Source organism: Ambystoma mexicanum, chromosome 7p (assembly GCF_040938575.1).
Source record: "Ambystoma mexicanum isolate Mex_15411 chromosome 7p, UKY_AmexF1_1, whole genome shotgun sequence".
NCBI lineage: Eukaryota > Metazoa > Chordata > Amphibia > Caudata > Ambystomatidae > Ambystoma > Ambystoma mexicanum.
In genome coordinates, this window is record NC_090939.1 from 222,085,751 (window position 1) to 222,103,628 (window position 17,878).

The 17,878-nt window shown below is 48.9% G+C and overlaps 1 protein-coding gene across 2 annotated transcripts in view; it reads right to left on the reverse strand.

Moving 5' to 3' along the window:
- TTC3 (tetratricopeptide repeat domain 3) overlaps positions 1-17,878 on the reverse strand; it is a 2,698,168-nt gene that overhangs the window by 1,898,395 nt on the left and 781,895 nt on the right. For both annotated transcript variants that reach the window (XM_069636090.1, XM_069636092.1), the window contains exon 17: positions 297-366. In XM_069636090.1, coding sequence (XP_069492191.1) covers positions 297-366 — 70 coding nt within the window. The remainder of the gene's footprint in view (positions 1-296; positions 367-17,878) is intronic.

The window sequence follows — 17,878 nt, forward strand, 5'->3', positions numbered from 1 at the left end:
GCATGGTGTGTCCTTTATGTTGTGCGTATGCCGTCAGGTCAGGAGTTGAGGAATGGGCTACCATGGGGAGCCAGCACTAAGGCACAACCTACACCACCACCCCTAATGGTAATAAAGTTTCTGATGCCTGCTACCGCAGCCAGGATGCATTGTTATTAAAGATTGCCATGGAAGGGAGGGGAGGGGCAATTCCCACTTGTGTAGAGTAAGCACATATAGACGGGTGTTAATTCCTTAAAGAACTGAGCACAGAAGAAGTGTTTTCCATGAAGCAAAACATGATTGTTCAAACTTACCATTGCAAAAGCTGCAGTGGAATTCATTTTTTGATTCTCCAAGTTACCAATCTTTGAAACGTCAGGTTCTCTGCAATAAATAAATGGACTCTTTCAAAGTGCATGTTTGACTCTAGCAATTAGGAAACAATGTTCATACCAGTATTAAAAGCATAGCAAATGTAGTCATGTTTACACACAAAAAAAGCTATTCAATGGCAGCACATTTGCTTTTAACCGATACAGTGTGGTAGTTGTAACCATCTATATATCAAGAACAGGGAATGTGGTAAAGGCCACTCTACACCTACTACTTGAATGTTCATCATTGATTAGTTGAAGTAAAAAGCTCCCGTTGAATTGCGTTTCCCTTAGCCCATACCCTTTTTATTACGAATACAAAATTGGATCTGGTTTGAGTTAAGTTTGTTGTTACAGGCGAAACACACAGCATGTGCACTAGTGTTGGCTAAGAACCTGGACAAGGTAACATTGGGTCAAATGGTTAATTTTTAAACCTTTGACATAACGGTGAAATGCATATAAAACATATAGAAACATATCGTTATGGGGGAATTTTTATATTAATTACATTTGTAAAATACAGCATTAAGTAATGTATTCAAGAAGTTTGTTTGCAGAAAAGGTCACAGGGGTATCTATTTCATTCAAGCTTCAATGAGAATAAAAACCCTACAACAGCTGTCACAGATGACGTGACCTGATAAACACAGTTGCCAAAACCTCGAACTGACATAGTTCTTGAATTATACCTCCCGCTTTCCTTGTAATTCTGGGCAGAATACAATCAGATGGTTTCTACCCTTAATGGATGGTTGCAAAAACGACAGAGTTGACAATTGAGAGCAGTCATTAAAGCGGGCTAGTAGTTCACGTGTCGGGATCAAATTCCATCTGAAATGGATGAACATTCGTCAGACTGCTGGGTGGGGATAGATTGTTAAAAAAGGGGCAGTAATTCTAACTTTTTTGTGATCATCATGGATGGATAAGAGTGCATTGTGTCCACTGTAGAAGCACAATCCTGTCTATATAAAAGACATTTGACATTTTCGGGATTTTCAAGTAAATCTATAACCGTCAATTCTAGGCACAATAGAATGGAAGAACAAGCATTACAGCGTGTTAAAAAAAGGATCCGGGGCATTCGCTATGATCGCCTTCAAATCAGTGTATGGGCAGGGCTCAATTTCCGATGAGAGAATTTTATAATAAAGAGCCAAGAGCCTCCACCGAGCTCTACATTTCAAACAGAGGAGCCAATTATCGCAATGGGAAGATCATTTGAAAAATGGAGAACTCGTCTCCACAGATTACCTTAGACAGTGGTACGAGTATTACTAACCCAGTCAGGAAAGAGCTCAATGCCATGCAGTAGCTTGGGGATTAGTTTATATTTAGAGGACGCTGAAGGCACCTGGGGGTTGTGACGAACAACAAGAAATTGTCCGCATAGGCGAGCATGGATACCTTCAGTGTATCTAATACCCGTATCTAATCTAGGAGAAACCAATGCAATCTTAATCAGATAATCCCCAATGTCAGACAAATAAAGACAAAATAGCCAAGTAGCTAATGCATATCCATGACTTACCCAGTTCAATGTAGGTACGGTACAGAGTAGTGGCATGTAACTGGATTATGATGTTCGTATTGGTGTGCAGAGCAATTAATAGCCAGAGAAGCCCTACTGGTATTGACCATCTTTTTAGTTTGGGCCACAATAGATTACGGTCTACCGTGTCAAAAGCGGCAGACAAATCAGTTGTAGCTAGGTAGACTACATCCGTCTTTCCACACCATAATTTATTCAGGATTGCCTTTAAGATCACACCATTAAGGACAGTATTATTTTTACAAAAGCCTGTTTGCCACTTGGGAATTCTCCCTACAGATCTTTGCTAAGTCTCTAAATGTTCAAGGAGGAGGGCAAAAGAAATCTGCGTGCAAAATCGCAACTGGGCAATAATTTGCTGGGTCAGAGCGGGATCCTTTCCTCCATACTGCATGGGCGTCCCTTTCAAGGGAGGGGAGACGGAACCTTTTTCACCAGAAAAAACCTTCTTCCCCTTTAAATTTAGAGGCACATGGGGGTGCGACACTGGGAGCCTGTGCTGCCCTGACTCCGCCCTCCGGCGCCACACCTCAGTCCCCGTTGACAATAGATTTAACATTGCCTAATGACACCAGTTTCATTGGGGGGAGGGAGGATGGTGGGACGTATGGAAGAAAGGGGACTAAGGACTAAGAGTACGTTAGTTACTACGGTGAGTAACTCACAATTACTCTTACGTCCCATCCCATTTCGTCCTAGGCAATTACAACTGAATGTAGCCCCAGGGTGGAGAGGAGACCCTCCTTAAGCAAATATGTTCCCGAGAACCGCCTGTCCAAATGCCGCATCAGATCTAGAGCCGGCATCCAAACAGTAATGCTTGCAGAAAGCCGAGGAAGTGGCCCAAGTGGCCGCCATGCTTATGACTTGCCAAGGGACATGGCGTTGGAATGTGATGGCCGTTGCCTTGGCCCCGATTGCGTTGGCGTGCATGTTAGCCAGAAGCGGCTTGTGCTGGCCCTCGTATGCTTTTTTGATGGCCGAGACCATCCAGCGGGATATGAAGGGCTATGGAGGCCTTGGAGGCCTGATCGCCTGTCTTGCACCTCCGAAAGTGACAAACAGGGCATCTGATTTGCGGAAGCCCTTGGTCCGGTCAAGGTAGAATTTCAGGGCCCGCCTGACATCCAGGCAGTACAGAACTCTGTTCCTCATCCTTAGGATCAGCAAAAAATGTAGGAAGGACTATTTTCTTGTTCAAATGGAAAGCAGACGGCACCTTAGGCAGAAATGCTGGGTGTGTCCGCAGGACTACTTTCTCCCTGTGAAAAGTAGTATATGGTTCTGCGGTGACCAGCGCCTGGATTTTGCTGACTCTGCGAGCCGAGGTGAGGCCGACTAGTAAGGCCGTCTTAAAGGTGACCAGCCTGATGACCGCGGACGCCATTGGCTGAAACGTTTTGTGCGCCAGGGCGCCCAAGACTATGTTCAGGTCCCACACGGGGTGTGGCCTCTTGATGGGTGGGTAGTGCCTTGCAAGCCCCGTTAAATGTTTGACAATCGGATTGGAGGAGGAGAAGACCCCCCCCTCCTTCGAGTTCCTGTAAACCCTGATGGCTGCGAGGTAAGTGCGGCAGGTGTCCACCTGCACGCCAGTGTGGGCGAGGTGTGCCGAGAAGGAGAGCACGTCATCCAAAGTACATGCCGGGGGTCAATTTCCTTGGAGTCTGCCCAGTGGCAGAACCTGGTCCATTTACTTTTATACTGGGCCCTGGTAGCCTTGCTCCTTGCACCCTGTATGATTTCCAGTTTAGCCTGGGAGAAGCTGAGGTGCCTTAGCGTTACCTGCTCAGGAACCAAGCACTAAGGGCTAGTTTCTGTGGTGTGGGGTGGATGACCCTGCACCCCTGCTGTGCCAGATGATGTGCTGGGCCCATCCGAAGGTGAATCGGTGGCATCTCCGAGAGGCTGAGCAGCTCCGAGAACCATGGCCTCGCCACACATGTTAGGCAGAAACCTGTGCGGTTCCCTCTGGGACCACTGCAAAAGATTTAACACTACAGGTGTTTGGCAGTAAACCCACTTGGTAGCAGTCTGTACCACACAGATTCACTTGGTAGCTGTGGCTGAGCAGTCGGACTTCCCTCAAGAAGAGTTAGGCAGTATACAGAGTATTCACAATAGGTCAGAAGAACACAGTAGAACAAGTAAACACTGACCAGAGCTTGGTGTAAAAGAGATATAATTATTTATTTAAAACCACATCTAGTAAAACACACAGGCACTAATGTTAAGCAGTTCAAAAACACGGTCACTAAAAGATATACACTCCCTTAAAAGAATATTAGACAATTCTTTAGTAAAGCCCCACTTATTTTCAGACAGCGGTGAGCGCTTAACGCAGATGGCACTCTAATAATTCGTTTTAAAAGGGAGAGAAAAGCAGAGTATAAATTGAAACAGATCCCAACACTTTTACAAGAACACAACAAGAGAGGAAGGCAAAGTAAAACCGTGAAGTTAGAGTTCAGTAGGCCGGATCCACTTTAAGAGGATCAGAACGAAATGTGTCCAAGGTCACACGGTTGCAGTGCACAAAAGTCTTGAAAAGGTTCAAAAAAGAGTTGGACCAAAGAAAGGGACCAGTTAGATGGTCAAGGCAGCCAGCCCAGTCCAGAAGGTTAAGGGATTATTATTACCTTGTAGCAATCTTTAGAAAGGGAGGCCTGGCGGATACAGTACCTTAAAGTGGTGAGAATACTTCAGCGGGGGCAGTTGTTCCTGGCAGCGGATGCAAGTTGGTGCTTCGTCCGAGGGAAGAGAAGATCGCGTCGGGGAGGAAGACATGAGTCCGTTGTACTGCCAGGGAAGAAACCAGCCGCAGAGTTCTCAGGTAAAAGGAGCGGTCCTTTGATTCGCGGTTCAGTGGTAAGTGTCCATCCGGTTGCCGGGGTGCTTGGCACGGGCAATTCGACCACAAGACGTCCTGGGATGCGAGGAAAAGAAGGTAAACTGGTTGTGCCCACCAGTCAGGGGAAGAAGCCTCTCCAGCCGGGAGATCATCTCTGTCGTCGGGAAGTGGTGAGTCGGTTCCGCAGGGCTCCACCGGTGGTGTTGTCGTGGTAGGTTGGCTCGGATTCTCAGGCCCTGTGGCGACTTCTGAAGTTCCAGTCCCCAAAGCCCTGCTTTTATGCAGCACACCCCCATTCGCTCAACCTAGCTGTCAATTAAACATGCTAAGTGGTTAGCCGGCCGGCTCACCACTTGGGCCAATCACACAAGAGTGCGACTTGAGTTACCAAGGTAACTCAGTCCAGGGTGCCTAAACCCCCTCCCACACCCCCTGTGGTACCCAGACAGAGTGGCACCACTTTTGGAGGCTTCTGTGGAGAAGCCCGCCAAAAAGTGGAACAAAGGGCTCGACTTGGGTTGGAGTCACAGAAGAGAACACAAACGCCATTTTAGAATAGAGTCTTGGCAAAAAATACCAACCGGCGAATTAATATTAAATAAATAAACCAGCGGTATGTTCGAGGCTATGAGAATTAAATAATTAAAGTTGGTAGCCTCGAACAATGGTAAAATCCCATAGGGATATATTCGCGGTCGAATATAAAAAGTAGTATCCACTGCCACCAGCCAAAACTCGATCAGCGGGAACGGAGACGTGCCCCCTCGACTAACATACCCCGGGGCAATTGAATTGCCCCGACCAGTACGGCCACAATATGATCGTTTGTACCGGTTTCTGTTAATAATTTGGGACTAGTAAAGCCAATGGTGACTTTACATGCCCTGGGAGACAGTAGTCAGTCCCAGGGTATGGAGTCTATGGTGGGGTGTCACTATGACACCCGTGTCACTGCACAGAGGGTGCTGTGTAACACATAGTAAAAACACACGGGACCCTATGGAGTAAAGGACCCCATAGCCCATACAACACATTAACAGTCAAAGGAACACCATAAATCATGTCCAAGAGTGGGAGAAAAAGTCTCACTCTTGGCAGGAGAAAAAACAAACTCCAGGGGGACTCACTAGGTTAGGAAATTCAGCCTAAAGAGAGAATTCTCCCTAACAACACACCATGGAGCTATCAGAATGAAGTTGAGCTGGCGAGACTCCTTGATTTGAAAATCACTCCGTAAATCTGCAGAGTGGGCGGGAAGGCGTACGCTGTCATGCCATTCCACTGAAACCGAAATGCGTCGCCAAAGGAGCCGGAGCCCTGTCCCTGCCAGGAGGCGAACTGAGGAAATTTCTTGTTGTGCCAGGTGGCAAAGAGATCACCTGGGGGAGACCCCATCTGTTGAACTCCTGAATAACGAGGTCTTTTAGCTGCCACTCGTAATTGGCCGCACCCAACCTGCTGAGCCTGTCCGCCTCCAGGTTGGATTCCCCCGGAAGGTGGACTGCCGCGAGGTAGATATTTTCCAGCGCCCACTCCCACATGCCGATTGCCAGTCTGTACAGTGGAGGGGATCTGGTGCCTCCCTGCTTGTTGACATAGTACATGCTGGTTGAGTTGTCTGGATGAGGACAACCTTGTCCCTGAGAAGTGGAAGGAATGATCTAAGCGTTAGCCAGATGTTATTCAGCAAAAACCAATTGATGTGGTATTCCTGCTCCTGTCGAGTCCAGGTGCCGAGGACCGAGCGATCGTCCAGGGAGATGGTGACCTGCGGGGTGGGAGGCCGGAATGGCTTGCCCGTCCGTAGGTTGCAGTCCCTGGACCACCATGTGAGGTCTGGGCAGAGAGATGGAGGAACATTGATCATCTCAGATTGAGAGCCCCGCTCCTGGTTCCAAAGTGCAAAGTGCAGCTGAATCCTCCTCATCCTCAGTCACGTGTGTGGGACGGCTAATAGGGCCACCGCCAAGAGACCCAGGAGATGCTGGTAACACCAGGCCGAGGTCACCTCTCTGCTGAGGAAGTGAGTGGTGGCCCTCCTGATGGCCGAGATCTTGTCCTCCGACGGAAACACCTTCTCAGAGCCCGTGCCCCAGATGAGGGCCAAGAATGTCCGAGTCTGCGTGGGCTGCAGCTGAGACTTCTGAACATTGAGCGAATAGCCCAGATCATGCAGTGTGTTCATAAGGGCATGGGAAGAGTGGTGAACCGCTTCCGGAAATGTAGCCCTGATGAGCCAGTCGTCGAGGTATGGGTTGATGCAGAGGCACTGCGCTCTGAGGAGGGCAGCCACAGTATTCATGAGTCTGGTAAATACCCTGGGGGCCGAGTTGAGGCCAAAAGGAAGGACCTTGTATTGTAAATGGTATCACATGATCCTGAACCGTATGAAAGAACGATGGGGCTGCCAAATCAGGATGTGTAAGTACGCGTCCTTCAGATGCAGGGAGCACATCCAGTCTCCCTTGCACAATGGCTCTGCTATAAAAGCTGGCATAACCATCTTGAATTTTTGTAGAGGTAAGGAGAAGTTGAGGGTAGAAAGGTCCAGCACAACTCAGGCCCGCCTGGTTCTTTTTCTGAATGGCGAAAATCCTGGAGTAAAAGCCCAAGCCTCGCTGGGAGGATGGTCTTCCTCCATGGCCTGGCTCTCTACGAGAGACTGGATATCCGCCAGAAGAGTTGCTGTCCCAACCTGAGGGAGAGGAGGGGAGGAGGGAGGAGAGGCTGGGATGGGTAGGCGGTAACCCGTGGATACAACAGAGAGGATCCAGGGGGCCGTGAAAATTTGGACGCCAGTAATATGCATTGAGAGCAAGCCTGCTCCCCCGCCCCCCACTGGAGACACGTGGACCCGGAGGGGCGAGTCGTGCCTCGTTTCCCCCAGAGGCTGTTGCAGAGGAGGGGGGCTGGAAAAAGCCCTTACTACCCCCCCACACCTTTTTGTTGCTTGCGCCGATTTGGAGTCGGCGAGCGGTCCGGCTGCTTGGACCTCCATTCCTGGAAGCCGCGGAACACTCTGTATGTACGCCCCTTGTCGGAGCGCTGCTGTGACTGTGTACGATTTGGGCGTGGTCTTTGTCAAGATGGATACAAACTTGCTCCTTTGTGAGCCGTTTTTCATTTTGTCCAGCTCCTCGTCCGTGGTGGAGTGGAAGAGGCCTGCCCCCGCATCCCCCAAACGACAGGTCTAATATGTGTTCCTGGGTATCCGGGTTGAATTTCGTTGCAGAGCCAGGCTGTCCTTCTCATGTCCGTGGCGATTCAGATGGCACAGCCAGAGGTGTTAATATGGGCCACGGTGGATTCCATGAGGTCCTGCGCCAACAGCTTGGCCTCAGCCAGTCCCGCCTTGAAATGTGATTGGCTCTGCGTAGGGAGTTCCGGAAAGGAAGTCCGCAATTTCCCACCGTAACCTCAGATTAGCGGCAGCCAGCATGGCATCGGCCCGACGAAGATGCCAGGACGCATTGGAATACAGCTTCTTCATGTATGCCTCCAAGAACTTCTACTCCTTGCCTAGCAACGTCGCAGAGGAGGCGGCTGAGGACGACAGGGGCTTGGAGTATAGTGATGCTGCAGCGATCACCGAGGAGTGTGGCTGAGGATGGGCCGATAGCAAGAGTGTATCCCCTCCATCTGCCTGTACTTGGCGTCCAGGTGTCGATTGACCGGCTGGGCAGAGTGGGGCTTGAGTCAACCCTTTTTGGCCAGGGAGACTACATCGGTCTGCAGTGGAATTCCCGTTTTGGCAGAGGGGCGTCGTGTGAGGACCTCAGGAAGCACCCCGGTTGCTCAATCTCGGATTGAGGTAGGCCTAAATACTCTGCCAGCCCTGCAAGACATTCGCGGAAGGCCTTGGCTGAGGAGGGCGTGTCAGGGGGGGTTCTCCTCATCAGTATCCTGTGGGTCAGGAGGATCCTGCATCCACAGGGGGGTAGCGGGAGCCAGAGGCTAGGGTACTGGGACCAGAGGCTATGGAGGAGGCTGGTATAGAATCAGCTGGGGGGCCAGAGAGGCAGAGGCTGCGCCGGGGGGCCAGGGGTGCCAGCGGAGGAGCCTGAGGTGCCAAAACATTGGAGGGAGCACGTCCCTGATGGTATCCCTGAGGATAACCCCCATCCGAGGGGACTTCATGAGCCCGAGGAACCTCTCAAAGAACCTGTCTTCACAGGACAGAGGAGAGGTAGGGGATACAGACGGGGCAGCGGGAGGTTGCTGGAGCCGCTGCATACCCTGCTCATACGGACGCAGCTGGAACCTGCCCTGCACAAATGAAGGATAGGCTGTAGGTCACGTACCTGGTTGAGGCCAGTCCCACCTTGACACTCGTTCCTCGCCGAACTCCTTGAATGGCGTTGGACAGGTGCCGAAGTCTGGCCCGGCAGCCATTTTTTCGATCTGCCTGCCACGTGCCGGCATCGTGTTGCTCGGCTCGCTGGGCCCAGCCTCCTCAGAGACTCTTGAGTGTGGATTGCGAGACCTACCCTGCTCCTCGGGCCTAGACCCGGTAGGTGTGACACCCTCGCCCGGTAGAGCTGCGTTTAGGCACCCCCTCTGACGTATTGCCGGTAATAGGGCGAGTCCCCTCGGACATAATGCCGGTAAAAGGGTAGAGCCCCTCGGGTGAAAACCTGGTACAAGAACTTTCTGGTCCCTCAACACTGTCACCGGGAGGATCCAGGGATCCCTCGGCCTGCCGGCTGGTAGCTGGAGCAGCCTCTGTGCACGGGCTGGTACGAGGACCTGAGCGGTCCCTCCCACACAGGCGAGTCCTTGGGAAGGACTCTCCCTTGCGGGGTGCGATGGAAAACAGAGGCCCTACCTTGGGCCTGGATCGATTTTTCTTGAAGTTCTTAAGGTCCTATGGAGGCGACTTCTGGAATAGCTCCCACCACCTGGCTATTCTGTTCTTCAGAGACCTCGATGACAGGGCGTTGCATGCTGTACAAGCTTGCCAACCGTGGTCTGGGCCAAGGCAACGTAGGCAGAAGGCGTGGGGTCTTAAATTGGGGAAGAGCCCGTCGCAGGATGGACACCTGATGAACCCTGTTGAAATCGACATGCACTAGGGAGGAGTGCGACACCTGAGGACCGAGTACCTGAATGATAAAAAGACCAAAAAGACAAAGAAGTATCATCCGCGTGTGGAATTACATAGCCGAAGCCAAACCCAGGAGCAATGGTGAATTCGGCCTGTTCCCGTTGACGCGGAAAAGGGGACTGAGGTGTGGCACCGGAGGGCGTAGTCAGGGCATTGCATGCTCCCAGGGTCACCCCCTCGCGCCTCTAAATTTAAAGTGGAAGGTTTTTTTGTGGTGAAAAAGGTTCCATCTCCCGTCCCTAGGAAGGGACGCCCATGCAGTATGGAGGAAAGGGGATTTGTCGTAACAATAAGACATACATACGCTTTCAAAATATTTTTTCTGAACTGTCCCTTTATCAATGGTCTGACCCAGCAAATCAGTGACAACTCCCGAATGTATGTGCGCCAAAAGCCTTATGTTGGCATTCCAAGGGAGAAGTATTGAGAATAAAGGAGACCGTCATGTTAACTTTTGTTATTTTCTTAGGGTTCCAACTTATCCGGTTACCGGCTGGGTTAATATTCATAATACGACTAAAAAGCTCAGGTAAAAAGGAGGACAGTGTTGGAAATAAAAAAACAACGCAGAAAGATAGCTGTGATCACTGAAGGAATTGTCACAGATTGACAATTGGTGACATCTTTCAAAAAGAGGAGTTGACACAAAAATAGAATCCTGGAGTACAGCGAGCCAAACCATTCGACCATGTAGGCATGCTCAGCTCGTCACCTACAACTGAACCATTAAGCAGTATTAAACCCAACCCAGTAAGATTTTGGGTCCACACTTTCCCATATTGGACCCAAGACGGTGAACTTAGCTTTGTTGTTTGCTCAAAAACTATAGTGACAACACGCATCCACATCTACCAACAATATAAATTCAGATTGAGGACTCGGGCCAGAGGACATGTTTTACTGTAGCTTTTATTTAAATTAAAAGAAAATTCCTGAAGGGCCCTACTACTAAAAAGGATTTCCCTTCCTAACTAAACTAAGGTGCTTGCTTTAAGTCCAGAGTAAAAATAGTCCTCGGTCCAAACCCATCTATTAAACTGGTGTTACCAGTTAGCAAACACGTAAAAGAAATCGGTTGAGAAAGGTACTCTTGGTACCTCACAAAAGAATTTCCGTCTGTCCCAGGCTCCCTCCTGGTCTCAATCCAATGGATAGAAGTAAACAAAAGTTTGACTCAAAGAAAACATTTCTTGTCAGTATACAAATGTCCCAAAGTTCGAAAGTTGCTGAAAACAAAATTCCAAACGCCTTTATGTGGAAAGAGATATTTCCAGGATCCCTGTCCACCAACCTGGTCCATTACTCAACTATTCAACCAACTTTTGGGTACTCCTGTTCTCCCTTGATATATGCTCTTCTTTCTGCTGACTTTGCCTCTGAAATGTCTTTGGGGTTCACTTACCCAATTACATTACTTAGTTTTCTTGGGTCCCTGTGACCCTTATGGAGGCTTATGCTGCTCTGGTTTCTTGTGCTCCTTTAACCCTTTCCCTTATCTCGTTCTCGCTCTTCCCTCAGGTCTGTGACCTTTGGATAGGGTCCTTCCCTCTTCCCGCTCATTCTCTCTTCTCCTCCCTCCGACCTGGGCAACTGGCATACCTGCTGTGTTGCAGTGCTTTCTTAAGTGACGGCGGCGTTCTTCACAGATCGCTGCTTTCTGCTTCTGGATGCTAGCGGTCTTTGCGTTCCGCCCGTCTCGGCTCTCTTTCGCTTCCACTAACTCTAATTGAGAGCAGAGGACCCCAAGTCCTCCCTTCATCCCTGGACTCCGCATCGGCTTGCGGGTTCCGGGCACACTGCATCCTGCATGGGGTTGTGGCCCCAGATACGGTTCGCTCCATGTGTTCTCCACTTCTCCAGCCTTGTGCACTTCCTTCTCTGGTGCCCAGCGTCACCTTCTGTGCTGTAACTGGCTTTGCTTGTCTGCGCAGCTCTTCCCCTTGCAGACATTCTCACATCTGAGACTCGCCTCGGCTTGGGGTTATCCCTCTCCATTCAAGGGAGGTTGGCCCTTTAATTTTACTCTGGTATTCAGAAGGGGTCTATTGTTCACCACAGGTTGTCTAGCATGTGGAAAGTTCAGCATTAACTTGAGCTAAACACAGATATATTGTCAACATTTCTTAGTCCCATGTAAGCAGATGATACCTTGTGTATAAGGAGTTCCCCCATCATACTGAAAGTCATTGTCCCCTCAAGGGGGGTCGCTCTCAGTGAATCTTGCTTTTGCAACCCCCTAGGGAGGGTTTTGTGGTGCAAACCCACCTCCCTAGCCTCAAAGGGGGTGGCTCCTGCTAAGGCAGAAGGGACAAATTCGCCAGAATCGCCACAGGTGCAAGCCGTTTTAATGCATCAGTAGCACAATATACATTTTGGTAGCCATTGGGGTACCAATGTCTTTTTGTAATCCTGTTCTCGGCCATTCTGCATTTTAGGACTTCTTTTGTTCAAGTGAATCAGAAGGAAGGCCCAAAATTGAGCCTCCAAATAGGTTTCTTCTGGTTGGTACCAGTAAAGGTCCCTAGCTCTGGTGATCACATACTGTGGGGGGTGGCCTGGGATGAGTGGCAGTTCTAAGGGCCAATCAGAATAGATGGCCATTTGACCCTTTGTCTCAGGCACCCCTCTTATGACTGCTGGGCTGGCTTTGGACAGCACCAAAGCGCAGTGGTACATATGGGGAAACCTGGTCTTTGATCTCGGTCTTGCTCTATTGTCTACTCACCTACTGGTGGATTTTCCGCCATTGCTGCATTTTCAGAACCCTCATCTGGCAATTCGACTGGAAGCAGTGGCTTAGGCCTTTTCTGGTTGGGGTTTTCTGCTGCTAATAGTCTAGACCAGGTTTCTTGAGCTGTCCTGCCAACTCCACTTAAGTGATGGTAGGCCTTTCTGTACTGGGACAATGTCAATGCCATTTTAGAGCTGCTTCCTGCCATCGACCTCCGAGCTGGTAGCTACCATCACGTGGACATGACTAACCCACCACATTTGCAATTTAGGACGTTTTGGGTGGCCCCCACTGTAGTCTCCACCATGGAACTGTCTTGTGTGGCTGGAACATCTTCCTTTGTCTTACAGGGCCACTGGAATCCAGTTTGCTGTTTTCCCTCACCTTCTGGCACTTTCACTACTGGCTTGAGCACCCTTTGCTGCGGAAAGGCCAGTTATTCTTTATTTCTTTTGGACGTCAGGTCTTCGTTGGCTCAGGGTTCAAGTCCCTGGCCACAGGAAACTTGTAATATGCATCTAGAAAGAAGCCATGGAAGTTGTTTTTTGTTGCTTGGGCAGTGTCAATCAAAGCTACTGCTTTGAGTACTTATCTCTGCATCCTGGGGTTGGAACTTATTTTGAGATTCACCCTATGGTGTCCCTCTGGTCTGAGGTTAAGGCTCTTTTGTAGTAGCACTTTATTGCGTATCACATCGGATAGCCCTGGGGGCCTTCCTCCTATGATGCATACACTCCACTAGGGCTCCCGGTGCTCAAACCCATATCTAGATTAAAGGTTGAAAAGCCAACACAGGCTTGTGCCCTGAAATATTCAGCTCCAAGTCCTCTGGAAATCAAGAGCGATACAAGGGCCAACGCAAACATGTTGCCTCTCGTTTCTACATGGCCTTTCCATGTGAAGCAGAGGGGCCACTGCCAGAACGGCCGCTTTGAAGTATGGACGGCCCAGAGCTGAAGACACGACTTAGTGTATGTGACTGTCTGCCAGAACCCTCAACCCTCTCCTACTGTACGGCGTGTAGCAAAGTGCAGTGTTACAGGGATTTTTATCTGCCAGAGTACCAGGCAAGACAATTTAGTCTTTTGACAAGGTGTGGTTCTGGGCAATTGTGTCCTTCCTCCTCGGGGCATCCCCACTCAAACAGAGCAGAAAAAAAGAAAAGAGTAGGAGAAAGAACTAAGAAGCAAGCCAAATATGGCGAGAACCATGACCAGATTGTACTCTGTAGAACAAAAGCTGCACTTTATTTTTGCAGTGTAGACATTACTTTTCGTATCTTATCCTGCCAGGACAACAGGAGCCTAGGAACTCTTGTAGGTGGTCTCATCAGGAGCCTGCAGTGCAAAGTCAAGGGGATGCATAAGGACATCATTTCTAGTAGGGACTTCAGGGAGCAGACTGATGCGATCACCAAACCAGACCACTGTTGGACCTTGTGCAGTATCGTCTTGACCCTCTCCTCCGAGGGAGGAGTGGGGCATGTGAAGGTGTTGAGGCGTGAGCCCAAGAATAGCGAGTTTTCAGCAAGCCGTAAGCAGGACTTCGGAAAGTCCAGTGAGAACCCCATAGATGTTAGGCATTGGATGGTATCTGTTGTGTGCTATTTTGCTAGTGCACCAGACAATGCTCCAGGTAATGGTAAACATGAATGCCTGAGCGAAGGAGGTATGCCACCACTGAAGCTAGGCATTTTATGAACACCCTTGGTGCTGACTTCAGTCCGAAGGGCAATGCCTAGAACTGGTTGTGTTTTCCCTGTATTACAAATCTGAAGGGAACGCATGTTCCAGTAATGGATGGGGATATGGAAATATGCATCCTCTAGGTCTAGAGAGGAGAGGAATACCCCTTTTCCAGCTGGTCCATACACATTTATTTTAGACTTGAGGAATTTGTGGAGTCCCCCGAGGTCTAGTATGGGTCTCCATCCTCCTGACTTTTTTTCTCAAAAGAAGGTATCTGGAGTATGCCCCGGATATGTGATGGGACGTATTGATTGCTCCTTTTCGTGAGGAGGGAATGTACGCTTAGGGTCTTGAACCCTAGATGAAACTCTGCAACATCACTGGTTTCCCTCTGTAGGACTGGGACCTGCCTTTGTAACCCTCCTGGGTGCCGTTATGGGATGTCTGCGGCCAGTAAGAGGACCCGTAGTCTCTAGAAGTCATTGAAAACATCACTTTCCCCAAGCAAAAGGACTGGGAGCGCTGTTGCAGCGTGCATAGCAAGAGAGCTGTGTCAGTGTCGGCTTTGATCACCTGCAGGGTTTCATCTACTCCCTTCCCTCCAAAAGAGGTTGACACTGTCAAAGGGCATATCGACTACCTTCGATTGGATCTCTGGCCAAAAGGTGGTGGTTTAAACCAGCCTTCGCTCCCCAACACACACTGTTCCCCATTTGGTGGAATGCTGTATCCGTGACGTCTATTGACACAGAGATAACATGATCCGATGCCACCTCACCTTCATGCTGTTGAATGTAAAAGTGGGAAAACAAGAGTGGCAGAAGAGAAGCCTCCTAATAGAAGATATCAAGGAGGAAAGAAGAGTAAGCTGCATGTATCAAGGAGGAAAGAAGAGTAACCTGCATGGCGAGTGGCCAATACAACAGTGGAACAAACAGCACCAATGTTTCTCATGTTTTATCAGATGAAGTTTTGAATTTAAGTTGTTGAAAGTCGAAGACTTTTTAAAAGGCTTGTAGTAAACCTCACCACAAAGTACTTTTAGTAGTGTTAGGAGCTTTTGTCCTGGCAGGTGAGTAAACCAGGATAGGAACCTTTTAGTGGTAGTCCTGGCAGGTTAGTGGACCAGTAAGAAATCATTAAGTACTGCATTGTGGTTGAAAGTTGTGAAGAAGTGACAAACCCACTAACGTGTTTAATGAAGGGGGGGAGGAAGCATCCTCACGAAAGCATAATTGTTAATACAGAAGAATTGTGCAAATGTTTTGTTTCCTGAGAAGAAACTTTTGTCTGTACCTGGAAAGATAAAGACTTGTCTATTGGAACTGTTTGTTAAAGACAAAGTGAAAGACTTTTGGAGCAAGATGAACTTTCTGATCAAAACGTGGTTACAAAAAGGAACTTATTCGAATGTTTGACTAAGATTCCTGCTTAGAATCTTGAGAAGAGGATTCAACCCATGTTACAGGTAGACACAGTTATCAGATTTAAGTTGAATGTAACTTATTGTGTTACATTTGAATTGCCATTGATTACCTTTATAAGTTTGATGTCTGTACAAGTGAGAGGGACAGTTTCCTTTTGTTACAGTGTTTCCCTTCAGTTATTTTGATATTTATTTATTTGAATTTGCAAAGCGCACTGCTGCCCGCGGGCATCGAGGCGATATGAGACAACTTTAAGAAGGCTTGATTCAAGGTTACACGAATGCGGCCTCAGCAAAGAAATCTTGATACAGAGAGCGAAGTTACAGTTGCATGATTAACAGAGCAGTGTTATAGTTACAGGATTAACAGAGAGCAGCAGAAAGCATCCATGAGTGTAGAGTGCATAGACAGCACAAGGCAAACAAGCATTGTCAGACAAATAGTCTCGTTTTGATAGCTTTCCTGAAGGATGCATGGGAGTCAATCATCCTAATAGAAGGGGGGAGGGAGTTCCAGTAGGTGGCTGCCATGTTGGGGAAGCTGGAACAGCCCGCCCGCACTCAGCGGGTGAGAGGGACAGTGATTCTGTTGATATAAGCAGCTCTGGTATGTCTGGAAAAGGTACGGAGGGAGATTCTTTGAGCTAGATAAGGTGGGGCAAGACCGTGAAGGCATTTGTGCATCAGTGCTAGTGTCTTGAAGGTAATTCTTTCCTTCGCAGGAAGCCAGTAAACTTTCCTCCGGACCTCAGAAATGTGATCTCGTCGGGAGACGCAGTTGCAGCCCTCAAGGCATTATTCTGTACAAGTTGTAATTTGGTTAGGTTCTTTTGGGAGGTGCCAGCGAAGAGTGCATTACAGTAGTCAAGCCTTGAACCTATAACGCCCTGGCAATGGGGAGGCAATTAGGTAGGGAAAGGAATGGTCTAGCTGCAGTGAAAAGTTTAGAGTGGTAGGCAGAAGTGGAGGCTACTGCGTTGACCTGTTTATTCATGGATATATCAGGTTCAATATAGACGCCCAGCGTTTTTATGGTTTTGGCTACAGCGATAGGGATGTTTTCCACTGTAAAGGAGCGATATTGATCACCCAGTTTACCAAGTGTGGACGGGGAGCCAATTAGCAGGAGTTCGGTCTTCTCACTGTTAGGGCATAGCCAATTTTCTGCCTTCCAGGCTTGGATTGTGGAGTAGATGGAGATAAGGGTGATAAGGATAAGGTCAGCAAGGTAGTCTCCTGAGAGGGGGATGAGCACCTGAGTATCATCAGCATAGTTGGTGTATGTGATGCCCAGTGCGTCAAGGATCTTGAATAGAGGTCGTGTGAAGAGGTTGTAGAGTGTGGGAGCTATGCAAGAACCCTGTGGGACACCACACTTGATGAGACTGGGCTTGGCACAGGTGGTTTTTGAGAAAACCTTCATCACTCGAGCCTGCAGGAAGGAATTTATCCAGGCACAGGCCCTCAGGGAGCAATTGGCTGCGGTAGCAAGGTGACGGCATAGGGTTTTATGGTCCACCAGATCAAAGGCCGCTGATAGGTCAAGGAGCACGGGTTTGCCTGCGTCTCTTAGGTCGTCCATTTGGTTTTTTAGATCAAGCAAGGCTGATTCCGTTCCATGCCTGGGCTGGAAACAGTACTGCCAGAGACCACGGAGGTGGTTATCCTCAATTCATTTTTTGACTTGCAAGTAGGCTGCTTTGTCCAAAATGTTTAGCAAGAACGGCACTGTGGTGATTGGCCTGTAATTGCCAGGGATGGATGGGTTGAGTGTGTTTATTTTAGGAGCAGTCTCACCCAGGCTTCTTTTAATCCAGATGGAACATGTCCAGTCTGAAAAGATGAGTTGATGAAGGCAGTGATGAGTGGGGTCAAGGAGGGGGCACAGTCCTTGATGACCTGAGCTGGGCAAGCGTCCCCTTTGCAATTAGAGGGTTTGATGGAGTTGAGGAGGGTGGAGACTTCAAGTTCAGTCATCTCCTTAAGTGGAACACAGGGGCTTGGTTGGGAGAGGTGGCAGGTGTGTGGGTGTGTGGAGAGTTATCTAGGAGATAGGATAGAGCTTTTGGTGAGCAAGGATTTTGGAATGTAAGGTTTCAAGTTTGTCAAGCATGGCTGCTTGGATTTTGTTACACCATGAATCTTTCATGATGGTCGGTGGAGGGGG